Source organism: Hippoglossus hippoglossus, chromosome 17 (assembly GCF_009819705.1).
Source record: "Hippoglossus hippoglossus isolate fHipHip1 chromosome 17, fHipHip1.pri, whole genome shotgun sequence".
NCBI lineage: Eukaryota > Metazoa > Chordata > Actinopteri > Pleuronectiformes > Pleuronectidae > Hippoglossus > Hippoglossus hippoglossus.
In genome coordinates, this window is record NC_047167.1 from 18644171 (window position 1) to 18662470 (window position 18300).

Sequence of the window (18300 nt, forward strand, 5' to 3'; positions counted from 1 at the left end):
GTTGTGCGAGGGAGGTTTTTTTTGTCCCATTTATGTAGAGATTATAGTTATGTATAGCAGAGATAGATTTGTAATGAAATGGATGCTCAGTCCAACATGGCTTTAACGCATAGCTTGACATTTCTGACAGCACACAAACAGCTATTATATGGCAGGAGGCTTACTTCCCTATAATCAGAGCTACTATGCTGACCAAGTTTTGCTCAACTGTTGATGTGACATCACTTTATCCGAGACAATGGCAGGAGTGGCAGGGATGGGATGAATCGGTGGAGAGAGAGGTAGAAAAATGAAGGCGACTCAGAAGCATGGAAGTGTTCCTCTCGTACAGAAGCAGTGGCTCTGTCTCCTTGACTCAGAGGGCTGCTTGAAACCCCACCTCCCCCGGTGCGTCTCTCCTCCCCTCTCCTCCCCTCCTCTCTCGGTCTCTGGCCACGGAATCCCAGACAGTGTTTAATTGCAGAGTGCAAAAGGCTTTAGTTGGACTAATGAGCGGAGGAGCCACTTCACACACCATCTGAGAGACTGAAGCCCCACATGGAGTCCCTTACCGGAGGAGCCCGGATCTCAGGTGGTGGAGGCAGAAGGAGCTCACAGATCCAGGTACTGCAGAGTATGTGAGAGAATAAACCAGAGGCAGGAGACGGAGTAAGAGGTGGAGGAAAAGAGGAGAGCAGGAGAGGGGAGGGGAGGAAACGGGAAATACACAGCCAGAGAGAGAGAGAGAGAGAGAGAGTGAGAGAGAGAGAGAGAGAGAGAGAGAGAGAGAGAGAGAGAGAGACTAGAAGCCTGCAGCAGCAAATGAGATAGAACAACGAGGCGGGAGAGGTAGAGAGACAGACAGAGGGAGGGAGGGAGAGGGGCCCAGTGTAGGAGAGAGGGCTACAGGGTAAGGAAGAAGAAGGAGTAAGAAAAAGTTGGGAGAAGTAGGAGAGCGGGTGTCCAGGGAAGGAGAAGAACTGTAGCAGAGATTAACAACTGCAGGAGAGGTGAAGCAGCAGAAGAAGGAGAAGGAGAAGGAGAAGGAGAAGGGAAACAACAGACAGGAAGGAAGGGGAGGGAGAAGTCTTGGGTAGAGAGAAAGAAAAAAGGAAAAAAGAGCTGAAGAAAAAGTTTTCTTGTGGGAAGGCGCAGATGAGGAAAACAGAGGGAGTGAATGACTGGGCTGGAGAGAGCAGGGAGGGGAGGAAACCAGTTGTTTTCTGACGCCTTTTCCACGCAATCCTCTGGACTTCTTTGGACATGTACACAGAAAACGCACAAACAGCGGGACACCATCGATTTCTTCAGCACAAGGGCACCCCGGCACCCTGCCCCTGCCAGCACTGTGTCCACCATGAGCAGCCATATGGACATCACGGTGGGCCGGGATACCAACCAGCATCAGCCAGACAGCCGGACCACCCATCTCTGGACTGCAGGAGAGACGTCCAGGCTCCTCGGGTTAAAAACGTAGGAGGCAGAGGTTTCTTGGTGGACAGGGTAGAGAGAAGCGGTCATCGCAGCCCACAGAGGAGGCCTGTGTTTGCGGGGCCCGGCCCTTGCACTCATTCAGACGACTTGAGCCAAGTGTGCCCCTGGGAGTTGAACCCTGCCCAGTGGAGCTACGCACTGGAGTCTGGGGTGAGACACTACCCGTCTGTCAGAGAACAGTGTGGCTGTGTGGTGCAGGCTGACACCAGGGCGCACGCCTTCAAGGCCGGGACGCCACATCCTCTTCCTCATCTTCAGGTCAAAGGTCAAGGATACAGGCACAGGAGGACTGTCAGGTATGTGTGCGTGGATGAGGAAGAGGAAGGATGTGAATGCACCCAGGAGAGCCAGCACGCGGAGCTGCACTGTTCCCCTCCGGGTCATTTGCCCGTGCCAAATGGCCACTGTGGACCGAGGCCAGTGGTTTTTGAGGGAGGGCAGGAAAGAGATAGCCATCAGGACTGGGGCAAACAGAGGGGTGGATCAGAGGAAGGTTACAACGGACGCAGTGGCTCCCACAAAGGTTTCTTCCCCACTGAAGTCCCGCAAAAACACTTGAACCAAAGCAAACGGAAGGGGCCCTGCATCCCTCCCTCTGGCATCAGCAGTGCGGAAACCTCAAAACCGACACCCACCGTCGACCACCAGCACCAGGCTTCTGAGGTGGTGAAGCCAAAGAGGAGGGAGGACTCGGTGAGGGATCAGATCCGACAAGTGGTGACAGATCTGGAGGATGTGTTGGGGGGTTTGAAGCAAGTTCACGTGGAGATGAGAGAGGTAGGAGGCTCCGTTGTTATCCTATTATCCTGTTGGTTGAATAGATGTAAATCAGGTGTTTAACCTCGATGGCCGGTGTCAGGTGCAGATGTCCCAACCTTTCACAGAGGCTCCACTGGACATCGTCACGTTTAAAGCGATTAAGCCGCGATGCTAACAAAAGAGTCACAGTGCAGATCAGTTAGACACAGGTTGTGTGTCTGAGTGAGCATGAGAGCATAATCAGGATGTGTGTGTGTGTGTGTGTGTGTGTGTGTGTGTGTGTGTGTGTGTGTGTGTGTGTGTGTGTGTGTGTGTGTGTGTGTGTGTGTGTGTGTGTGTGTGTGTGTACTTGCTGACTGCATTGTTTGTGACTCACTCATGGTCTCTTACCGAAGCAGCGATTGAGAACGATTCGCTCTGACCTTTTGCACAACACTGCCTGAAGTTGGCAGTCTCCCGACCAGCACATTAAAAAAGCCTGGCTTGAGACTATTACTGAATTATGCCTTGCTCTTACAGTGTCCATTTTGCATGCAGCTGTGGAATAGCATCGATTCACAGCTGAATGCATCTGTGCGAGGGGAATATACATTTGAAATAAAATCATCTCGGTGATTGTGCATTTAGACAGTTTCAAAACAAAGCAAATCTGAAAACAGCTTCATTCTGAAAAGGTTTGGTTGAGTTGCTGATTGTGACTTCAGTTTTAGCACAGTCTGAGCTTGTGGTTGTAAATACTGTTTGGCAGTGGTGTTGGAAAAAGAAAACTCAATTTACGGGTAAAATACTGCAGTAAAATCATACTTAAGTAAAGTAAGAGAGGATTTATGAGCTTAATGTACCTCAAGTATCAAGAGGAAGAGGACTTGTATCTTGAAATCAGCCCCTGTGACTGTGTGGATAGTTTAGTCCAACAGCTTCATCCCGAAGTGTCACCTGACAAATGAGAGGTCATGGGATGAGGGAGGGAAGAGATAAGAAAGTCCTGCTTCACAAATCTGCTGGAACCACAGGTTCAATCTCAACAATATTCTGCTTTTTATCATTTTATTCCATGTTAACTCCTTTTCTGAAAAGTAACAGTCAAATAAGAATTTCCTTCTGAAATATAGTGGATAATAAAGTGGCACTAAATTCACATAAAGTTCAGGTAACTAACTTGAGAACTGCACACAAGTACAGACTCATACAGCACAGAATGTCCTTAGTTATTTTCCATCACTGCAGTTTGGACACGTATTGACCTTCTTTATTATCATTCAGGTGGTCCAGCAGATTGATCGTCTCACTGCCAGTATTGACCTCAGCGAGGAGGTGCCCTGCAGCATTCAGGGGCTGTCCAATAACTCTGACAGCTCGGCTCATTCCGGTGACACCAGGCCGGCCCTGCTGCCCAATCACAGGCCCGCTGCGGTCCTGGCGTCGCCAAACGTCGTCGAGGAGCGCATCATCTTAAGGACTAACTCTCCCTCCCCCGTCCACATGGCAGCTGTGGTTAAAACCAGCCGCTTCACCAGACCCAGCCACAGTAAGGATGCCAACCACGAAAGGCCACGTGTGAACGGCCACCCGCCTCACCTGCACCCCCATACTCCCCCACAGCCCCACCCACAGACTCTGGACCCCAAGGTCATCATTGGGAACAGCACCTCCAGTTCAAAAACTCAGAAGCCTCCACCTTACCCTCAAAACGGGCGGTGCGGCAAGGGCCCGTACCCGCCTCCCAAACCTGCGAGGACCCCTGCCTACCTCGGGAGAGGCCGCCAGAGCACCAGCATGGTGTGAAGGGGGTTGGGGGTTGGTGGTGGTCTGCCCCGGTGCCAAGGGGGCCTGAAACATGAGACCCTGCTGCAGCGAGTGGCGGTCAGAAGGGACCAGGCAGGGGAACAACTCATGGTGAGCTCAGATAACAAGAGGATGTTTATTTTCTCTCTCACTACTTTTACAGTGTTGATGTTTCCGTCGGTGCTCGCAGCTGATGACGTTCGCCGTGTTTACTGGCAGCGTAGTTTTCAAAGTCAGTAAATGAATTGCAGCGTTCCTCCCTGTTACAAAAAAGGGTTTATTGACTGTTTGATGTATGCGTGTGTGTGGGCGGCGGCAGAAGGGGGGGGGGGGGGGGGGGGCGTAATGTGTCTGCTTTTGTTGATGTCACATGATTTCCCACTTCTTCACTACACTGCAAAATGAGCCTGTCTCGGCAAGTGAAAGAAGAAGGAAGCCCTTTTTTGTAGTTCCGTTTGTTTTAGACGTCATTCAAAATCAGCCGGGAAGGTCAGATCAGCTGAAGGGAAATACACATTTTGAGGTGATAATATTCCACGACTAAACATACTTTATTGCATATTTTAAGACACATCTATGAGACATGTCTTATTCGAGCTCCTAAAACTCAGAAGAAGATAATTCAGACTTTTTTTTTACAGTGTATCTTAGTCATCTTACCATATCTTGGACCTTCAGAGTTTTGGCAGAAGCTCAGTGTTTTTTGGCACAGCGAGACCCTCGAGCCACTTGACTCCAATTATGTGAAACAAAAGAGGAGTCATTATGTTTACAGGATGATCACAGCTCTGACTCACAATTGGAATAATTTACTGTTGGAGGGACGATGATGAGAAATCCAACCTCTCTTCTGATGCCACACTCAGTAAGTATCATTACTGACGGAACTAGGAGCAGAACTAATAACAAGATGACATCTGTGAAAAACTCCCTGCAGCACAATAGGAACATTTAAACAGCACATGCATGATACATAGTATTCCCCCTTAAAAAAAAAGTCCACCTTTGCAGATGCTGCAGAGGCTGCATGTTTCTGTACTTCCCTCTTGTGCAGAGTATGCGTTACTGCAATCTATTTTTCTGGCCTCTCAGAGTTGGGCAAGCACAATCTGGTTTTAATCATAAAATCCCCCTGGCCACGTGCCAGAACGGAGTGAGGCAAACTCCTGGTATATTTGTGACGTCCATATAAACAGGAGCACCTCCGCACAGCAGAGCAGCTCTCCGCCACGTCGTGCTGCAGCAGAGACGCACCGGCGGCGCTGCAGCTCCGGGTCGAGGCCGGCAGCCAGAAGAAAAGTGCCTGATCTCCAGCTTTCATTCATTTAGTGAGATAAGCGTTTGATTGGCTGCAAGTGCAATGGAGCATGTCTCTGAGACGACGTCGTTTCTTTTCACTTTCAGAGTCTTTTAGAGCGTCAATGCTGCCGACAAGGCCTGAATCATCCGCATTAGTCAGAGCAGGTTCAGTGTTAGAAAGGCTGGCACAACAGATTTTGTGCTAAGCAACACAGACACACAAACACTCCCTTGTTTTTTGTTGTGAGTCGAGTAACTGTTGTGTTTGGTTTATTATTTATTAGTTTCACAGGAGGTAGCTTAACCATTACCCAAGGGTACTACACACACACACACACACATACACACACACACACACACACACACACACACACACACACACACACACACACACACACACACACACACACACACACACACACACACACACAAACACACACACACACACAGCCTTTTAAATGTTTTTTTTTACTATTTGGATTCCATTAGCTCCCCCTAAGGTAGATCTTAGTCTTAATAATGAGTCCATCAATAAACACTGATGACCCCTTTACAGTTAATATAACGTACTTTATGTTGCTATATACGATTACATGAAAAGTAAACTGGCACAAGAACAAATGAAGAGGGAATTTAAAATGTTGAGTTCGTAGAGTTTATAAAGTCGGTGTTAGGTTGAATAAATGAGCCCAAATGCAGAACATCAGTATAAAGACGTTTGAATGATGATTGTGGGTACAGCAGACAATGAATCAGGAAGTGAGGGTTCCAGCAGGGGAAAGGTGGAGGACAGAGAGGAGAGATGGAGGAGAAGGAGTTGGAGGGAGGTGGTGAGATGAGCAGTGAGCACTGCAGATGGAGAGGCAGACGCACAGCTACACAGTGCACTGACAAAAATGCTCTGTTGAATTTACTTATTGTTTCACGTGATTGCACAAAACAAAGATATTATATATATATATATTGATTCTATTCATTATTTTTCAGGGATTTAAAATACATGCAGGGGTGATGAAGATCTGGGGTTTAAGCACTGCTGTGTCGATGAGCTGATGGACAGGTGATGGATGGCAGGAGGCAAACTCAATAGTGACACAGGGGAGGGAGAAAAACACTAGAAACACAAGTCACGACAGGGACCAGGACAGATATATTTACATCAGCCACCATGCTGGAACCTGTGCCCTGAATTCTTAGACCTGCAGGGGCCCGAGAGCCACAGATGTGGTGTGAGTACTCTGTGGCAATTTGTGAATATGCAGGACTAAATTGCGATATCAACTGAAATCATGATGTGACAGTAAAATAAAGTTTACTACCTCTGACTCACTACAGACGGACATGAAAACACTTAGCAAGCAACAGTAAGCCTTCAACTGTAACCCATAATGCAACACTCTGCAGAACACCATAGTTATACTGGTACTCTAAATATCATCTTATATTTGGGCCAACTTGGGTTTTTAAGACTTGGTTTTCGATTGTTTAATTGTCCTCTCATCTTCAGTTGTCCTTCTTCGTGTGGTGTTTATGTGCTTTATCCTGCCCTCGGCTAAGTTTCCTCCCTGATACCACGTTAATTCAGACAAAATTATAACACACACACACAATGTCTTACTTTCAGTACAGTAGAAAGTGTAAAAGAAAAAGCAGAAGTTGTGTGCACAGTATTTGATCGGGGGAGCAGCCCTGACTCTGAGCTCGTGGAGGTTCAGCCGAGTTCTGAATTTAAATTCTTATTTTTTTACCCCCCCTCTCTGTTTTTCTTTTGTTATGATGTTTTCGGCAGGAGCTGATGCCACTGAGACGAGCTGTCAGCCGATGGAAACAGAGCACGGCCTGAAGGTGGAGATATTTCCAAAGGGAAAACTCTCCCAGGAGTCGACCTGTGAGTGTGTGAGCGCAGCAGCACGGACGAGTGGCGCTCGGACCTCTCTGAAGATTCATGCTTTTACTTTGAACTGGAGACGTAGTGGAGAGTAATAAAGATAAACTGTGAACTGCTGCAACCGCCCATAGAAACATAAAGGTATCTTTTCATGCCAGTGTTAATTTATTTTTTACTATTTTTGTTAAATTGAAGAAAGAAACATCTGTGGTCAGGCAGCTTACACCAGTCTGGATGCTAGTGATACTAATGTATGCTGTGTTAAGATGTATACCATCTAAACTGTTGTACAGATATTTTACAATTAAAATAATCTAGACGGTTTTTCCCATGGTTGTCACAGGACGTAAGAGGAAAAACAGTGACAAGACAAGAAAGCTGGAAATAAACTGCAATATAATAGATTCCTCTGCACTTTTCTCATACAAAATCAATCTGACATCTCAATTATCTAACTCCAGAGATGTTGTATTGGCTGCTGAATGTCCCACATTTTAATGAGAAATAAAGGAAATGACGCCAGCATTTTATCACCCCCTGACTCTGACAAATGATTCGTGCATCCTTTTGTGTGGAACAGAAGTTAAAGTGGAAGCAGGAATACTTCTCGGGCCGGTCTGGAGATGGCAGTGTGTGATCTCTCGTGGCCTTATTCTGTCAGGGGCCGCTCGCTGCTCGCAGCCCGGGCCGGTCGAGCCAGCGTCTGTGTCAGTGTTTGTTTAAATCTTGTCTGAGACTTTCACCACTCTGCTCTCAAAGGGCCCTGCTGCCACCAGAGTGCACCGCCTCCCTCTGAGAACCACTACAATTCATCCACCATTAAACAAGACAAAAATGCATCCCTCGCCAGTAGATCGACGATAATTATCGTATTCGTGAGATAATTTAGCCCTCGGTACGATCAATAATGCCAAAATTTCCATGATGTACGATAATCTGATCATTTTGTAACACTTCGTATTATCAGCTTGATAGTAAAATATGGATCACGTCTGTGTTTACGCATCTTTTCTCATGTGACGTCTTTCCAGCCAATCGTCTCATCCCTTCTCTGATCTCGTACGATAATTTCCCTCAAACTACGATAATTTAAAACTTCTGGTACGATGCTTCACCATTTCCCAATCTGGCAACTGTGTCTTTCTTCGTGTCTGCCTCACTGATGGAGATGTTCAGATGAAGGATGACACATGCGAACTGTCCAAAGCCACTTAGTCACTCATTCACTGTCTGGGTGTCTGCAGCCTGGATGAGCTGTGAGAGTAATTGTGTTACGAGGGCGAATGAAAAGAGTCGACGAGCCGCTGAAGGTTGTTTATTGTCAACTTATTTCTTGTCTAGAGCAACATTCAAAATGAAAAATGGTCCCTGGACTGTTCTATTGTGCGATGATTCAATAATAGTGCAAATTTAGGCTGCAGCTAAGCAGAGAGATGGGGAAGGATAAGAAAGACATAGACTGCTGACCGAGGTGTTTTTTTTAAATGATCATGACCCTGCCTGAAATCATACATTTTTCAGAAGCTAGAAAACCAAGAGAAGCAGCACATATTCACACATGAAGAGCTGGAACATTGGAGACCATGTTTAGCATGTTTGCCTGATGAATAACTCGAAGCAACTAACTTGAAAGTAATGCTAGATAGCCCAATGTTTTAAAATTTCTTAATAATAAATAAACATACAGTCAAATCAATATTTTCTCAAATCATACATTACTTGTTATTCACAGGAGAGGTCTGTTTTGGCAGTGAGATAAAAAAAATGCTTTCATAAAGACCATTCCTTGATCCATTTTATTTGAGGAGTCAAACTTTTAAAACAAACGTCTGAGGATAAGAGAAGTTCAGAGCGCCGTATGAACCCAATCGCAGAACAACCATCAATCCTCAGGGTGGTCATTTGAGAATCTGTTGGCCTGGATCGTGTGTGTGCAGCACATAAAGCCTGGTGGGCTTTGACTCAGGCCATGTCTGGGCCTTTCTCCACGCCCTGTCTGCAGGAGCCTGTCAGACAGGAGGCAAACGGGCTGAGCCGCTGGTTGTTCTGCCTCTGCAAATACTGGAGTGATTCTGGAATGTCAGACAGAGATTCAGACCAAGAACAGCACTGACTCTGAGTACCGCCACTTCCCGTTTGTCTCATCCACCCAAAAATAACACGACGAGAAGGATGCAGTTCGTACCGCAGGTGTTGGATGCTTGTCCGGCGGGGTATTTGTTTCCTGATCTGTTTGGGGTTCTGGATGGAAAAACTGCAGCTCTCTGAACAACCAGGGTCTTTGTGTCTGAGGCCAGGGTCTGATCCTGAACAACATCTAGGTGCTAACAGATCCCAGCGGCCTCCAGAGCCAGGCAGGGAGAGAAACAGCTTTCAGATCATAACATGTCAAACTAAACTGATTACAACAAAGACTGTGGTTTGTTTTAATCACTAGAAAAACACAGTGGCCAGATTTTGGTTATATATTAATATATTCTTATTGACATAGTGCTGTATTATTCCATTTTAACTGATTTTTAAATCATGTTTATTTGAGATGAAATATTAAATCGACCGCAGCAGAATATCAGCTGATTGTAGATATTGGTACTGGTGTATATGTTAATTCAGAAATAACAGCGCAGATATGCCAAAGTCAAGTTTGAGATAGTTTAGAAACAGGATCTAAATTACAGTTATATTCATTCAACAGAGAGGGTGAACAAATGTTAGTTTCAAAGAATAACTTACACTGTAAAAAGGTGTTTGACTCTTCTCTGTTTAAAGTTTCAAGCTGGCTCAGTGTTGCCACGCACGTACGATAATTATCGTATTTGTACATGTGTGTGATGTTCAATCAATAAGGCTACAATTTCCACGATGTACGATATTTTTATCATTTTGTGACACTTAGTAAATATTGCTATTTCTTAGCCAACTATTAATAATTGTCTCTGAGGCATCCACTAGTTTGCTAACTACCAGCCTGCAAAAGAGGAAAGTTTTTGTAAATGTATACAATTTTGTTATGATGTTCCCTTATACTCTTTTCTTACTTATACCATCAGAGATAAAAGAAAAAGACAAGATGCTCATAGCAACTGTCTCATTATTGTACATCAAAGTTGCATCAAAACTGAAAGAAATAAGATATTTATGTGGAGGTTACCTTGAAATACTAAAACTTTCAAACTAAACAGGCAACAGCAACTGACAAAATGAAAATGAGTCGGATTGTCTGTTTTCTCTCTCTCTAGTCAACAAAGTGTTTTTTTACAAAGACGATCACACATGGAATTCATTTTCTAAAACTCCTTTGTGTCTCGAGTCTCCCGATACGACCGCGGTCTTCCCTTAAGGCCTTTTAAAGAGAACAAATCGAATTCGAGGGAAATTAATACGAGTGTTTGAAGCAAGAGATGAAACATACACACACGCTCCAGCGGATCAGCAATCAAAGACGAGCAAATCCTTTGAGCCGTCCCTTCAAATACCACCCAAGTCATAATACCACCCAGCTTGAAAGAGAAACACAGTTCATCATCAGTCCCACTGGAAGATAAGTCCTCTGTGTTTTGTCTCAGGGCTCGACGTCGTTCTCACTCTCCACAGTTGCAGCTCTGTGTCCGGCGGTTGTGTGAGTGACCCCCGGGGGAGAGGAAGTGGCCCAGTGTGTCTGCCCTCCACGCCCTCGCTGGTCGTCGGGCTGACCTCAGCGCTGCTCGCAATCTCGACGGGATGACAGAACTGCTGAGGAATTTCTCTGCTCTGTGCCTAAACCAACCTGTCAAGATGCTGCCTTTGGGCTGAGCGTGTTCCTTTGTTACGTCCCCCGCCGGCTCTCACGTGGTCCCCCCGCTTTGTTGAAATATGACCCTACAAATTCCAAACCCTGCCCTCGGTAACCTCTCCCAACACGGCCCGCCGACGTGCAGATGCATCCGGGAACTCCTCGCCACAGTGAGTTCAGTGTGTGCCGCGAACCCGTCCTCTCCTCACCTTACCTACCTGTACGCTGGACTGTATTTGTTGAGGCCAAGTGAAAGGTGCCAGCCGGCCTTTCTTTTTTTTTCCGCCTTTGCCGATGCTTGTGTAAAGCTAACGCGAGACTCCAACCAGATGTTGGTGTGAAGCTGCACAGCTGAGCAAACAGCGGCTGTCTTCTCTACAGCGTGACATGTTTAAAATGACACGCTGGTCCAAAAAGGAGGAGACCAGCTGAGCACCGAGGAACAGCCCAGCCCTCATCACATGATCAGCTTGTTATAGAACAGGTTAAAGATCAACGGCCTTTGGATTTTTTTTAACAGATCTTAGAAGATGAGACAGAAATCAGAGGATAGAGGCAATCATTCAAAAAAGATCTGGGTCTAATTCATTGTTAATTCCGCCAAAGTGGTTTTTATTTCATCTGTGAAATGTTGTGGAAGGGTGGGGCTTGACCCAAGGAAGAACCTGAACCCATTCAACTTTGGTGTGGATCTGGATCATTTTGGTTGAATTCTCAGAGAAGAATTCCTGAAAGCAACAATGTTTTTGGGACTGATATTTATGAGTTGGGTGCAGATCCAAATAAAAATCTGGATTTGGTGAATTTAATTGTGGTTTCATGAGGGGACTGTTGAGTGCAGGTATGTGTTTCTACTGAGTGCCAGTCTGGTTGTTGCTGGTATTAGCTTCAATGTAAAAAAAATGTGTTTGCAATCCTACAATTGCAGCTCCAGACATAACTTTTTGTCAGTTGGGTTTTTACTTTGGTCCAGATGGAAAAATCCTGACAACTGTTGGATGGATTACCATTAATTTTGTACAGACATTCCTAATCCACAGAGAACGAACCCTTATGACATCAGTGATTATCAGATTTTTCCACTTGTGTCTTTATGGGGTCCACATTTTAGTTTTTTGGTCAAATATGATGATAGATATTTGATAGATTGCTATGAAATTGGATTCATATATTCATCTTCTCCTGTATCGACTTATTACTGGACTTGACCCCACATCTTTACATCAAGTGCCATAACAAGGTTTACATTTAATTTGTAATACTTCTGATCTACAGTTTGACCAAATACCTGCAAAACTAAAGACCTACACACATGAGCCGCAGCTGTAACAAATGTTGACATGTTAACACGGCTGAACTCAGATGGTGAACATAGTAAACTGTAGAGTTTTCCTCTTGTTGGACCCAGAGAAGTTCTGCCCTCAGAGACCCTTTGCTCTAACAGCCATTGTCTGTAAATATTGTCCTGAAAACTCCAAGACACACAGGAAAGGAGTCGACTAAATAGGAGTCGGGGGGGATTTTCCAGACTCTCAATAACACAGACAATCTCCTCTGGCAGGGAAGCACCTTGGCAACTTCCAACGTAAACCATTTCATTTGGGCTCAATATCCCTGCTTCTCTCGCTTGCTTAAGCTGAGACTCGGCTCTGCTTTGTTGTAAATACCTCACATCTGTGCATTTAATAGCGCATACATTGTCTAGAAGGCTGCATGTTTTCCAGTTGGATTCGTAATGGCCTCACAATGTATAAACCTTTTTGGGATTGAGCGATTCGTTTAAGGTGAAAAAAAACATCTTTGAATGAGTCGCTACTCTCAATTTGTGCTTTTTCCTGCCGTTCTTTAACTGTTTGAAACAGTCTGGTGCTTCCTGCACAAACACATTTGTCTTTGGAGATATTCTCTGTTGGCTGTTCTCAATCCTCAAACCTAGGCAACATATCTCGGTGCTGTCAGCTGTCGTCTTGGACAATCCCCCCCCCCCCAGACGACGTGGTGAATTCTGGGCCGGCAGTCGAGAGACGCTGCTTTTTACATGTGCCGAGGAGGAAAGGGTGAGAAGAGGCCTCCATTCATCGTGCTCGGGCTGTGTTTTAGTGGATGTGGCGCGGCTGTATAAGATCCTGCCAGTTGTGTCTTCACAGAGGCCTGTCAGCAAACATGCCGCCAGTGTCTGTCTGCGGGCCTGTTTGTCTCTGAGGCCACCATCGGCACGCATCGCTCAGAGGGAGGCGCCATTCACAGAGAGACACAGATCATCCTGCAGAGATACGAGAGGAACAAGCCCCATTCAAAACCTATGTGAAGTATATGTTCTTTAATTGTCCTTGGCTGTTTTATAATAAAGTGATGCATGTGGTTATTATTTAGAAAAGAACAGGGAAGACATTTCACTCCTAAACACCTTTATTGCATTAAATTTAACAGAATAAGATACAAATTTTCAACAATATTCAAGCAATATCAACAGTTTTACATTTCAGTTATCAACATTTTCCATTCACGTAGATATACACAAGCAAACATTTACATAAACATATAGCACCGACATACTTCAACTACTATTAGAGATATTCATGATTATCAGGTGGATAAAGGTGACATTCTATTTCTTATAAAGATTAAAATCAACAATGAACATTGATTAATGTGTCCAGCTGTTTTAGAAAATTATTTCTTTAAAAAAGTAACTTATATAAGATTTACATTGGGTTCAGGTTTAAGAGCCACAAGCAGCACAGAGAGGTCTGGAAGTATTTAGTGATGAATGAACATATCGTTGGCTTTTGGTCTTTTCATGAGATTTTTTTGTCATTAACAAAAATATAGAATATTTATCCTTGAAATGATGTGCGTGTAACAATAATATGAAGCAGAAAAATAAGACACAGACCAACAAAAAGCACCAAATAAGCAATAAAACATGCATTCAAGTACCGAACCTATACAAACACAGTACTCGTCTTTGTTAAGACCAAAAGAAATATGTCATGAATCAAGCCATGTAAGTAGAAATGCTTATTTCCGGTGATCTCACTTGTTTCATGTACAAAATTAGTGTAAACTTTTGCATTTAAAATCAATAAATGCAACATATCGACACTATGGCAGCAACATTGCACAAAGTTTATTTATTTAACTCTTTGGCTTTTACAATTGTTGTTAATCAGAGTGTTGATGCTGATGCAGATTTCAACCCCTGGAAAGAGAGAGAGAAAGAAATGAGAACGACGACACACACAACAAACAATGATACAGAATCTTACACCTGCAATCAGACTGTTTACAACTTCTATACATTCACTTTTTTTTATCCAAACTTGAATAAAGAACCATATTTTAAGCTGTTTAACAATGAATTTATCAGCTAATTTAACAGGATTTAAAGGTTTATTTAGCTTCATAATTAAGATCATTTGATGAACTATTAAATACAAGGTTTTCAATAGAAAATGGATAATTATGAGATAGTCCTAATATGTGTTTAAACTGTTTAAAATAAAGAATAAAGCACATGCAGCGTTTGTGTTCGTCATAATCTCTCTACAGTACCTTGCTACTCGGCAGTTGCGCGTCTGAACATAAATTCCTGTGTACGTGATATCACATCTCACTATGTTGTTGGTGAAGTCCGACTCCAGGACGTGGAAATTGGGATTGACAGTAACCTGGGAAAAAGAAAAAAATCTTGAATAAGAGTTTGCTCTGCCGGCAGGTCAGTAAAATAAATCTCCATGCTGAGAAATCTAAATCTGAAAGATATTCTGCAGTCGAGGAGTCGATATAAAGTCGACACATCGGTTACCTTCAGGACATAGTTTCCTGGAGGTACATCAGTGATGTCGATCCACTGACAGTCGATGTTGGCGGCGTAGACGTCGTGACATCCTGGGCTCAGGCCCTGAAAAACACAACATCCAAAACCCTGAGTGTAGTTTGACGACTGTTTTCCTACAAGCGCTGCAAATGAGGCAGATTTGAGAATAACTTAAACAAACAGTTCTTGGAAGTCAAGCTGTTACAAGACACCAGGACTGAAGAGCGGAAAGCCAGAATCACAGAGCTCAGACCCAGACAACAGATATAATAAACATTTCAACATCTTCAGGGTGTTTTGGGAATAAATCTGTTTTTAGTTAGAAAAACTGGCCTCAGACGTGGAGCTGGAAAATTCCTAGAAAAAACAAACAAACTTTGGAGCCTCTGATTGGTCCCATTAAATATCTTCACTGTTTTAATGTGATAAAATAACGTTAGATAAAACACTTTATTTTGGTCCATTTCCCCATGAGTGTCAAATTTACAGTAAAATTTACCTTTGTACTGGAAGTTTTCACAGCTAATCTGGGAAATTCAAATCTATCTATCTATCTATCTATCTATCTATCTATCCATCTATCTATCTATCCATCTATCTATCTATCTATCTATCTATCTATCTATCTATCTATCTATCTATCTATCTATCTATCTATCTATCTATCTATCTATCTATCTATCTATCTATCTATCTATCTATCTATCTATCTATCTTCTCCCTTTACCTGTGTGTGGGATGTGCAGGCGTAGCGCCGCCTGAATCCAGGTTCACAGCCGGTGTCCTCGAGGCAGAAACTGGCCTTGTGTCCCTCGGCCACTTTACGTCCAGTGATGGCGTCCAACAGGTCGTAGTTACTGAAGGCGTCCATGCTGTGGTAGTGCCTAGAGGACATAGGGTGGATAGAACAGAATGAAAACTTTTTTTTTCATTGCAGCTTTGACAAAATTTTGAGGGTGTGGTGTTTCTCTGTTGTCAGATGAAAGTGGAGCCGTGCTAATCACAACATCTGGGTCGTTTCCCTTCATGTCCGGCTGTGTAGACTCACTGGTGACAGCTGTGCCAGTCCCACTGATATCTCGGCTTGACGGGCAGGAAGTCAGAGGTGCCTTGGTTCTTCACTTTCTGGGGGAACCTCAGGAGGACTCTGAAGTCGATGTCTCGCACGCCGGGTCCATAAGCTGACCTTGGATGGATCACAGGAGGAAATGGACGTATAAGCTGCGTTGGAAAGTGCTACTGGCCGAGCTCCTGGGGAACCAGTTTTCTTAAAAGTAACGGAGCGCAAAGAGTTTGTTCCATTGCACTTAATGCTTTTGGGAAAACCAATCCAGAACATTTATTTCTTGGCAGGACAAGATGTTGGAGAATCACTGCTCCATAATAAGGTCAAACAATTTTTGTAACTCTATCAACTTAACATTTATCCTCAAGAAAACTGAGATAATTCAAAGATATTCTAAACCACCAAAGAATTCTCCTCAATCATGTAAAATGTATCTTCGCCAAGCAGCTAAAACAAAGGAAATACACATCTGTGTGTGTAACGTCTGCGTGTGTGTGTCTGCTTCAGTGTCTACGTGCTGTTGTGAGCGTGCTGAAGAGGTGAATCACTTCTGGCACCACAGATTACCTGGCCAGACAGTTCTCCTCAGCTGCACAGCGGAGCGCGTACATCTGCATACGCTGGATGTAAGCACCTGCTTGGATGGCATACGGGTCTGGCACAAGGTCGGGCAGTCCTGGAGGAAATTAAAGGGACAATCCAAGTTTGAGATCTTGATGATGACACACACTCTGCTCACACTGAGAATAAACTGGTAAATTAAAGCAGCTGTTTGTGTTTTGTTGGCTTAATTCATCACTTTACATTCCTGATGTGTCATTCTGGGATCAACTGTACCAACGGGTTTGTTCCCGACTTGACATGAATCTTTTTTCTCTCAGTGAGTGAGACAAGTGCAAGAGATGAAAGATTTAGGGTGAGTCGGTTTTATCCTGACTGATGCACACTCTGACAGGGGTGGAGGACGTACTCAAACATTTTACTCCAGTAAAAGTACAACTTAGGTAAGTAAAGGTACCACTTAACTTTTCTACTCTAGTAACAGTAAGTACTTGTTTTTAAATATATACTTATATTAAAAGTAAAAGTACTTTCCAAGTGTAGTCTATCCCCTAATGCAACAGTCGACTACCTCATTACCAATGAATGCTACTGCTGTTTGTTACTGAATACTTAAAAAAATCTAAAATACTATGTTAACATTTCACACAATGCATTGTAAAAATGTAGGGGAGAAGAAAGTACAGATATTTGTATTAGTGGAGTAAAAGCCTGAAAATAAATCCACTTATATACAGTACTAATACATGAAAAATGCAGTAATGAAGTAAATGTACTTTGTTTCATCCCACAACTGCCCACTGGAAGACCATGTTAGTCTAGGATTTGAATCCAATGCTAATTAACAAGGATAAACTCAAAAATGTGACTCTTACCATTTTGAAAGTATCTTGTTCCATATCCCGTGTCGGGTGGACGCTGCGCCCCTGCCCTCTCCCTGGTGGGATACAAGTTGTATAAAACTGAATTCCTGTGGTTTTTAAACGGGTTTCGAGGATCGTCGTTAACCATGTCGTCTCTGTTTGTGGCCGCCTCGCTTGAAGCATCCGGAGCGGCACCTTCAGATTCTGAGGTGGAGTGACCTGTCTGCCGGAAGACAGGAACAGCCTGTGGCACCGCGCGTAACTGTGGTGCACCGGGTCCCGGTTCTCCTCCAGCTGTGCGCACCGCAGGAGAGTCCACTCTCACGCCTCCTCTTCTGCCGGGGAAATCCGCTGAAGACCGCGGTGCAGACGCGTTGATGCTGTTGATGTGTTCATGGCCAAGACGTCGTGCAACTGGATAACCAGCAGCACCTGTACCTTGAGGGCGCTCCGGCTGCTGTCTGGCCCCTGACGCATGAGCATTAACCGGCACGAACGGTCTACCATCGCGCCCTGGTGTATATGACCCTGCTTCTACACCTGGATCGGTCCTGATCACTCTGGACTCACCCTGCCCGGTTCTTACAAGCATCGTTCCTCTGTGCGCTCCGGACATCTGGCTCCTGGTGCCGTCCCTCCTGCCGCTCACATAAACCCTCGACTGGCTTCTGGAGCGAACCGGAGCCTGGTACTCCAATCCAGTGCTCATCAAACTGTAAACCTGTCCGTTGTTCTGCCACTGAACCCGGTGCCGCCAGGGCCCAGCCGCGCGCTGCTGCCCACAGATGAGGGGAAGTAGTCCTTGGAAAAAGTATAAAAGTAAAAGTGATCTCGCCATGGCAGTAAAAACTAAATGAAAGTGAAATCCCTTCAATAAGTTAATGAGAAATAAATTAATGACATGTAGTGCGCGCACAGATGCTTCTTGGTGGAAGGTGGATGGGAGGCAGGAGTGCGCTCTCAGTTCCTTTTACGCAGAACATATCAGTTCTCAGGAGAGGAGAGGAGAGGAGA

General features: G+C 44.5%; 2 protein-coding genes across 2 annotated transcripts; one reads left to right on the top strand and one right to left on the bottom strand.

The window, feature by feature from the left end:
• The first annotated feature begins 311 nt into the window (after window positions 1-311).
• On the top strand, window positions 312-7727 carry LOC117778495. Its single transcript, XM_034614082.1, has 3 exons — window positions 312-2250; window positions 3496-4128; window positions 7106-7727. Exons 1-2 carry the CDS (start codon window positions 1243-1245, stop codon window positions 4015-4017), a joined length of 1530 nt encoding a protein of 509 aa, XP_034469973.1. The 5' UTR covers window positions 312-1242; the 3' UTR covers window positions 4018-4128; window positions 7106-7727.
• Window positions 7728-13059: 5332 nt separating this feature from the next.
• LOC117778753 (protein-lysine 6-oxidase-like) lies at window positions 13060-18284 on the bottom strand. Its single transcript, XM_034614521.1, has 7 exons — window positions 17299-18284; window positions 16430-16538; window positions 15845-15982; window positions 15524-15680; window positions 14785-14880; window positions 14532-14647; window positions 13060-14178 (listed from the first exon to the last, which is right to left on the bottom strand). Exons 1-7 carry the CDS (start codon window positions 18122-18124, stop codon window positions 14172-14174), a joined length of 1449 nt encoding a protein of 482 aa, XP_034470412.1. The 5' UTR covers window positions 18125-18284; the 3' UTR covers window positions 13060-14171.
• Window positions 18285-18300: the final 16 nt, after the last annotated feature.